The sequence below is a fragment of the Pagrus pagrus genome, assembly GCF_965226575.1.
Source record: "Pagrus pagrus genome assembly, chromosome: 5".
NCBI classification, from domain to species: Eukaryota; Metazoa; Chordata; class Actinopteri; order Spariformes; family Sparidae; genus Pagrus; species Pagrus pagrus.
The window spans coordinates 2,078,949-2,088,160 of NC_140189.1; the positions used below are offsets into that span (position 1 = coordinate 2,078,949).

General features: G+C 41.8%; 1 protein-coding gene across 1 annotated transcript; it reads left to right on the forward strand.

The window, feature by feature from the left end:
* The first annotated feature begins 6,971 nt into the window (after positions 1 to 6,971).
* Positions 6,972 to 8,982, forward strand: LOC311257079 (uncharacterized protein). Its single transcript, XM_084352525.1, has 6 exons — positions 6,972 to 7,040; positions 7,144 to 7,246; positions 7,295 to 7,411; positions 7,555 to 7,838; positions 8,010 to 8,209; positions 8,361 to 8,982. The coding sequence occupies exons 3-6, from the start codon at positions 7,374 to 7,376 to the stop codon at positions 8,592 to 8,594; spliced, it is 756 nt and encodes a 251-aa protein (XP_084208651.1). The 5' UTR covers positions 6,972 to 7,040; positions 7,144 to 7,246; positions 7,295 to 7,373; the 3' UTR covers positions 8,595 to 8,982.
* The last annotated feature ends 230 nt before the right edge of the window (positions 8,983 to 9,212 follow it).

Below are 9,212 nucleotides of genomic sequence, written 5' to 3' on the forward strand. Positions count from 1 at the left end.
GCAGAGGCGACTGCCGAAGTCGGGGCTCTAGCTCTTTTGGCCGGCGAGGCAGCGGCTGGAGTCGGAGCGACTGCTGAGTTCCGGGAGCTGTGTTTGCCTTTTGCCGTGGCTTTCCGAGGGAGAAGGTTGTTCCGAGGAGCGGAGACAGGAAGCTGATCAAGGGGCGGAGGTTGAAACCCAGCGCAATTTAGAAATAAAGCGAACAGTTCCTGGTGTGACGCTCCGACCGGAGCGGTAACATCGTTGGCAAACAGAAACTCCAACAGCTTTGGAATCGACCAGTCATGGATCAGTGGAGCATCTGTGGCGTTACCTTTGCCTGCCAGGCGAGAGCTTCGACGGAGAGAAGGAGCCCTCTCATCGTCGTAGATGGCTTCCTCTGTTTCAGAGTTTTGCTAAGGCTCCAAGATACCGTCACTTTGCCACGGGTCCTCATCATGGACGGAGGGCGACGACATCAGGAGCAGCAGGGTGAGTACGAGCACGAACGGCGATCTTTCCTTCATACGGGAGCTTGTTTGCAAAAAAGCCAGCAGAGGAAGCAGCAAGTGAGGTCGGGCTAGAGCAGTTTAAATAGCGCGCTCTGAATGCAATTTCCCAATAGGAAGCGGGCACAGTCAGCTGAGCCATCAGCTGATCTGCTCCGTGTTGACAGCTACGCTGTTGATGCTGATTTAGAGCTTGACGTCGTGGCCTGCCAGAACTAACGCTACGCTTGATTTGTGACATCTCGATCAAGAATGATATCGCCTAGTACCTCTGTTTGAATGACTGAGAGAACACATTTTGGATATGTCAGGTGCAAAGTGTAGAAGTATGCCATTAAGGTTAACATTCCGTCAAACAAATCCTCCCTTGTCAAGTTGCTCACAGGTACGTTTCCCACAGCGAGGATGCAGGCCGTTTCATCCAAGAGTAACACCGGGCCTGAGAGAGGCCGCTTCTCCAAGTACAGCGATGGGTCGTCCCTTGGCTAGAATTAAATGACAGGGAAAAAACAATTCAATGTGGATCAGAAGATTTCAATAAAATAGTAAGGCAGAAGTGTATGGACACATTACAGTGGCTACATTGATAGGACAGCAATTCTCACCTTAAGGATATGAAGCAGTGCCTCACTGGCATTCCTGAGCCGCTTTGGTGGTGGAGTTGGTGAGGGGAAAAGTGACGGAAGTGCTTTCAGAAGGGCGATGTTGAAATCCACTATGGGACAAAAAAAAGGCAACATTAGGCCCCCTTAAAATAAATCAGTATTTCCCAATTCTGCTCCAAGAATACCACTGCCCTGCAAGTATCTCATGTCTTCCTGTTGTGACGCAAATGACTGAAATCATCGGCCTTCATGGGCCGTCAGGATGGGACTGACAGATTACAATGGATTTGATATATGAAACAGCAATTTACCTACGCGCAGACTCATGGGGAAAGGGGGTTTCAAGGCCTTCTTTCACACGCCATAGAACTGCACTTTAGCACAGAAGTCTTCCCATCTTCCTTTTGTTACCTCTATGTATTTGCTGTTGCCACCACCCAGGATGCGGCGCAACTCATCCATTGCCTACAAAATTGCGCTTACAGTTACTCTACCACTGCGTAGGCTTGATACAACACATCATGCACAGAAACAAGCATGCAAGAGTTCCAGTGGGGCGAGTTAATTAACTTACATTTCTAGGGTCTTTGAAGCATGGATGTACAAAATGTACATGAAAATTCCAACAGTCTCTGGGTCCTTGAACGCACCACGGACATGTATATCGGTGCAGAGACACAGATCGGCTCAACGATCGTTAGTGTGTGCGTCGCTTAATTTGTAAGTTTCTGTGTTTTTCCTGTTGTGTTACACTCTGTTGATGTTCGTGTTTATCCATGAGTCTATTTTGATGACTTAGCAGTAGTTTTGCCATCGGTTTGTATAATGTGATGAACAATTAGCCGCTAATGAGTGACATGGAGCCAGCCGCTAACTAGCAATAGCCTCAGAGGTTTATGCTGCTGTATTGCTGATTTCTGTTGTTCATACATTGCACACTGAATGCTAATTGATCAGTGACAGTGTATGTCCCTCTTATGTTGTATCTAACCCACATAGCATTGACATTTGGCCCAGATTTGGCATGAAGCTGGCACAGGTGGCATTCAGTCGGCACTAGAGCTGGGTACCAAACTTCGGTTCTTTTATGGCACCGACCGAAATGCTTCTGTAGTACCGAGTATCAAAATATGCCTTGTCTTTCGGTGCCAAGTTTCGGTTCCCAGAGGTTAACACGGGATCAAGATCTGATAATGCTGCCGATGATTGGCTGTGACGTTGCACGTGATTGCGGCATGCAGGAAGTGTTTGACTGCAAGACAAGCGGACCGACCATCCTCCTCTCAGCAATTAAGTCCGCCTGTGCAGGGCTCTATACTGCGAGTATTTCACTCGCATTTGCCCCTTAAAAATGTGCGAACCGGGAAAATGATTTCGGCATGCAGTGTGTGAACAAAGGTCACAAGCTACCATCACAACCACAAGTTACCAGCCTTTTTCACACAGACGCCGCATTATCGCCGCAGTGGCGGTTTGCCAATTCTCTGCCATTGGTTGTTCACACAGAGCCGAGCAGCTCCGGCGTAAAAGATGAACCAGTATAATTCACACAGAAAGCCGATGCCGCGGTCGGGAGGGTTGACATACAGTTGGTGAGTTTAAGTTTTTTGACGGGGACAGACGCTGTTTTTCGGCCAGAAATGTGACGAAGAGTCGGACGGTCAGACAGGAGGACAGAGGCTTTTCCTCATATAAGTTTCCAAAGACACGACCAGTTACTAACTTACAGTTGTATGGTCATGTGACGTTGCTTTGTGGGACATTTCTCTATATTTTGTTGAGTGATGGACCTGTTCAGTTATCAGGCAGTGAACACCAAAATCATTGTTTTGCAAATACTGCAGGGGCCAGAAGCTGAAAAGAAATGTTTTGTGTTGCCTGCAATGAAAAAAATCAAATCAAACACTGTAAATCTGTTGAAAAACAGCTGAAAAATAAAACTCAAGGTTTGTACTTTAATGTGTTATGTAGTATTCTTTGTGTTAGAATTAATATTATAAAATTGGTATCGAAAAAAGTATCGTTCAGGAACCGGTATCGAAGTGAAGGTATCGGTATTGGTACCGGTATCGACATTTTTTGATTGATACCCAGTCCTAGTCGGCACAGACATAAGGCATATGAACTGAACATGACCCAGGTGTGGCAAAGGTAGCACTGTCTTGACTCTGGCAGACAAGATGTGGGCCAGTTGTTGAGTGTAGTATTCGGCCCATATCAAATTAGAACTCTGGGCCACATAATGTGAGGCTGGACTCATACCACCCTTAAAATGAAGTTTGAGATATTTTTGAGTGAATTGTTGTTTAACTTTCCAGATTTGATAAAAAATAAATAAATAAAATATTCTTATTCTTTATATCATATATATATATATATATATATATATATATATATATATATATATACATATTAGGGCCGGGACTCGATTAAAAAAATTAATCTAATTAATTAGAGGCTTTGTAATTAATTAATCGAAATTAATCGCATTTTTAATCGCATATAAATATTTGACCTGAGAACAGTGAGAAGCAATTTTTTTCATATGGGTTTTAGTATACCATTGAATAATGACTGAATACATAAGCTTAAGCAACAAAACATTGTTTTTTTTTTTTTCAAGGTGGTACTTAACCAAGACCAACCGACTAGGGATGCAAATTATCGATTAATTCATTAATCGTTAGTTGATGGACCTTATCGATCGATTAACGATTACCTGATAAGATGCAATTTTCCCGAGAGCCTAAATTTAGGGGGAAAATTTAAGATGAACATTCCTTATACAGGACTCTACACTAGTTTGTTAGTTTATTTTTAGAGCACAGCACAATGAAAAATGTTTAAGTAACACGTTATTTGGTAAATGGTCTTTCCTGCCACTACACTATGATGATTACTGTATTTAACTACTTCAATCGCAGTAGCATAAATTGATTTGTTGAACTCAGCCTGATGTAAGTAAGGGATAATGTAATGTAACTATACATTATCCCGCTTATTACATGGCCTTACGAGTGAAATAAATAATAAATAATCACCCACAATGATTCAGCAGCGACAAGGATTTTTCTGTAAAGTTTTAACTTTCACTTTCACTTTCAAGGCCAGCCTGAGAGAGGAGCTGGACAGCGTGCTGTGGTTGGTGTAACGCGTTGAAAGTCCAGCTGTCTTGCTTATGTTGCTATATGTTGCCAGGGCGGATCAGAGCGCCGTCCCTAGCTGCTCTCATGTGTCCAGTCACAGACATGATCTGACGACTTTCAAGGCCGGCCTGAGAGAGCAGCTGGACAGCGGTGCTGTACAGAGGCCGTCTTTGCATGCCTGTTTTACTGTGCATATAAGTTTAGTGATAATGCAGTTGGTTATGCAGTCTTTGAAAGCTCAGGCCATGTAAACTTATTGAATGGATGAACTGGGTGATTTTAGCAGCATGATCCTAGATTCACACTGATTTATGTCAATGTGAAAACTTTTACAAGGTTGCTGTAGTGTGTTGCATTGCCTCTGTTTCAATGAAGTATTTATATTAGGGCTGTCAAAGTTAACGCGATAATAATGTGTTAACGCAAATTCCTCTTAACAGCGTTAATTTTTTTGATGCGCGATTAACGCACGCACAAACGTACGGCTGCATGTTGCAGAAAACATTTATGCTGTTACCAGTCATGATGAAAGTGGAAACTACGGTGGCCCTGAGAGCTCAACAGGCTGCAACATGCGGACGTGCGTGCGTGCATTAATCGCTCATCAAAAAAATTAAGGCCGTTAAGAGGAATTCGTGTTAACGCATTATTATCGCGTTAACTTTGACAGCCCTAATTTATATAAATAATTTTCAAGCAAATTGTGTTTACACAGTTCTATGTAGTTTTTAACCATTTGAGGTCTGCGCAGCCATGTAAAGAGTGGAAAAAAGCAGACTAGCCACGTTAAAGTAGAGAAGATGCCCGTGTAGAAATAAAAAATGTATGATGTTTTGACAGCTAAGAAAAAAATGTGTCATGTTATTCATAATTAATTCTCAATTCAAACTAAAAATTGTCTTCATGAACCAGTCTGCCATCATTGTAAAAGTGGGCTATACAAATAAAATTGCTTTGCCTTGCCTTGCCTTACATTGGATAATTCAGTGATTTGGACTATTCTTTGTCTGTTTCAGGTTTATCATTCATTATCATGGAATTTTAAATTCCATTGAGAAAATTCTAGATAAAGTGTGGTCTACTGTGCCAGACAGACATGCCTTTAAACTGCAGTTGAATTTTGATGGTTTACCCCTCTGCAAGAGTACTAGTATTCAGTTCTGGCCAATCCTTGGTATGTTACAAGGATACACAAAAAAAACAATTTTGATTGGACTGTTTTGTGGTACTTCTAAGCCAAATTCATTGGCTGAGTATCTTCATGATTTGGTACAGGAGGTGAAAACAATGAAAAGTGGGTTTCTGTACAAGCAGAAAACCTTCTTTGTTAATGTTGTGTCTGTTGTGTGTGATTCCCCAGCCAGAGCCTTTATAAGAGGTGTGAAGTCCCACAATGCATACCATGGCTGCGAGTGTCACCAAAAGGGTGTCCGCAAATCCAATCGAATGACATTTCCTGAGGTCAATGCGAGGCCCAGAACTGATGACACTTTTAGACAAGCAGTGGATGAAGAACACCATGTCCATCACTCACCTCTTGCAGAAGTAGGCATTGATATGGTTGCTTGCTTCCCATATGATTATATGCATCTGGTTTGTCTGGGTGTAATGAAGCGTCTGTTAGATTTGTGGATCAGCACCACTGGCCTCCTGCGCTGTCGTATTTCATCTAGTCTTGCTTCCATGGTTTCAGATAGACTTCTTTCACTGAGAAGTTACATCCCCAGTGAGTTTGCTCGAAGGCCACGGACACTGGCTGAACGATGTAGGTGGAAAGCCACAGAATTCCGACAGTTCTTGTTATACACTGGTCCGGTTGTGCTAAGGGTTGTGCTAAAGCCTCAGATCTATGATAACTTCATACTTTTGTCTGTAGGTGTGTACATTTTGGCGAGTCCAAAGTATTGTTTGGAGATGAACGACCTTGCTAATGCTCTTTTGGTTTCATTTTTTGAACATTTTGGCCAGCTTTATGGTGAAGAGTTTTGGGTTTATAATATTCATGTTCTGGTGCATCTCAGTGAAGATGTCAAAATCCATGGAAATTTAGATCTTATTTTCATATGAAAACTTCCTCGGAAAATTAAAGAAACTGGTTCGGGGGCTATGCAGTCCTCTGACTCAGGTGATACGTACCATCCGAGATGGAAAATAGTGACTACAGTCCTGATTTTAAACAAACTCAAAACCTGAATAAAGAGCATATGGATGGGCCAATGCCAGAGTGCTTCTCACGACGGGTTTGCCAGTTTAAAGTGCTTGCTTTTGATGGAATAGTTGTGAAAGCCAAGGAGAGAGATTCTTGTATCAGAATTGATAACAAGTTGATTTTAGTCCAAAACATTGTTGAGGATAAAGGAACAGTATACATTGTAGGAAATTAATATAAACAGGTGGAATACTTCTTTACATATCCAGTTGACTCAAAAGAGTTGGGAATTTATGTGGTTTCTAACCTCTCCAGCAGTGTGAAGTGTTTCATATTTGGAAAGAATCTGCAAAAGTATGCGAGATTACCATTCCAAAACAAATTTGTTGTTGTTCCACTCATGCATTGTAACTAATAACCCTGTTACTTTTGTAATATAGTTGGCTCAGGAGTATATTAATGTTCTCATTGCTTTTTCTTAGATGTATCATATTGTTGTATTTGACAACACAAATGAGGCTGAAGTTGTGCCTTCAGTTTGGATAAAAAATGCATGTGCCAAATTAAACTGATGTGGCAAAAGCTGTAAAATCCCAAGAATGTCCTGGAGATGGATGGAAGCCCCATAAGGCCAGAATTATCTTCACTTCACGTAAGTTCAATTTTTGTCAACTCCACCTTTTAGTTTGAGCTAATGTCATGTTGTGTATTACTTAAAATATCTCTGTTTTTTCTTTCTTTTCCTTTTTTTCCAGATGACTACAATGTAGCTAGGCTTAAACTCCCTCAAGCTGTCGATCACACTGACCTTGGAAGTGATGGAGGGGACTCTCCAATTTCATTCAAAAGAAGAAGGATGTAGGCAATTTTTTTATGATTTTTAATGAATTATTCAATTGTTGTTAGATGCAAGAACATTTTATTCCCTGGAGAGGAAGATGATGATGATGATGATGACGATGACAACGACGATGAGAATGATGAGATGAAAGGCATCAGGAACATGACAAAGTCAAGAAAAGGGTAAGAAGCATCAATCCCTATTTAAATCATGATCTATTTTGTTACAACGGATAGTACTAAGATTGACTGGATTCATTGCCCAATGCTCCAATGATCCCTGGGCATATCCACCCCGCTGGCACTCGTGACCTCCATCCAAGCAGCCGCAGCACTCGTGACCTCCATCGAAGCAGCCACAGCACTCGTGACCTCCATCCAAGCAGCAGTTCTGACCTCTATGCAAGCAGCCACAGCAGTCCTGAGCCTGTGATCCATCCACACAGCCGCACCAGCAGTGAGACACATTCACCCAGGCGCACCAGAAGTGAGATCCATGCTCCAAGGCACACCAGCAGTGAGACACATACACCCAGGCACACCAGCAGTGAGATCCGTGCAACAAGGCGCACCAGCAGTGAGACACAGCAGACATCCAGCTTGCAAACTTGTGAGTATTCACACATGCTCTCTGCTAAGATTAGATAAATAGATTATCAGGTCATCTGTAAGAATGGTGACACTATTATCTTGTGTACTATATACTTCAGTAGATTGCATTAGATTGAACATGGATTTTATACTATGTCTAATCTGTCTTTCTTCCTCATTTTATCCACAGCCCTCTTGTGTAATATTTTAACGAAGCAAGAAATGATCATGGAGCAAATGAGAATCATCATTAAGACCCTACAGGGCATGAAAGCCACCGATGAGGCTGAGATGGGCCTTGATCGAAATTTGCTGCCACTGCCAGATGTTGGTTCTCTCCAGAGCCTGGAGGAACAACTACAGAGTAGCCCCGACCTTCAGAAACAATTGGTATGTTGACCACATTTCATCGAACTGACACGGCTTCCATAAATGCACTTTCTTACCTTAAAACTTTGTTTAACAACTTTTCCAGTGTTTTTATTTATTTCTCTGAAAAAAAGAAGAAAAAGTTAATAAATATGGGATGATATGATTTCAGGTAAACACACTGGCTCTCAAAGGTGGAGTGGACATTCGCGAGTGTGTGTGGAGGATCATGCATGCGATGATCACAAACTCCCTGGCAAGAACTATAAACATGAGAGGAATAAATGGAAAAATTGGTTTCCAGCGCTTACAGATAAGAAATGTTGTTATTGGTAAGTTGGCCTTGATACCTGTAGTGTCATACCTATGTTTAATTAAAGAGTCTGATAGGATTTTCCTAAAATAAAAAAATATTGACTTGTACAAAAGAAATCCTGTTTAATCATCAACTATGGGCTTCTACTCATGTGTGGTGGCGACTGTGTCTGTAGAGCTCCCCCCTCTGCCTGTATTTTGATGTTTTGGTGTGTTTTCCCCAGCCAATGTCAGAGAGCAGGTAAAATTGTGTTTTTTTTTTTTTATTACCTTTATTTAAAGAGGACAGTGCACATCAATAAACGTAACCGTAAAAGTGCCAGTGTTAGCCAGAGGCTAATTTCCAACTGTAGTCCTCTGGCAAGATGTTAAAAGCCATTTAAATATACAATGACACAAGGGACATGAAAACACTACTGAGAACAAAAACAACAGATAGACAGTAATACACACAAAGAAACAAACAAAGAAATCGAACAGAAAAAAACAAAAAAACAAAACAAAAAAAACACTCAACACTTTATGCAAGGCCACAGTGTTTGGCACTGTGGCCTTGCATAAAACAGTGACTGGACGCCGTCAAGCCGGGAGATATGGCAGATACACACTTACCATTGAAGGAAAGGAAACACAGTCTGAGTGAGCTGCTGGAGTGTTGGGGCCATACCCAGATGTCACTGGGAACAGGAGCCTCAAGAGCTATGCCACA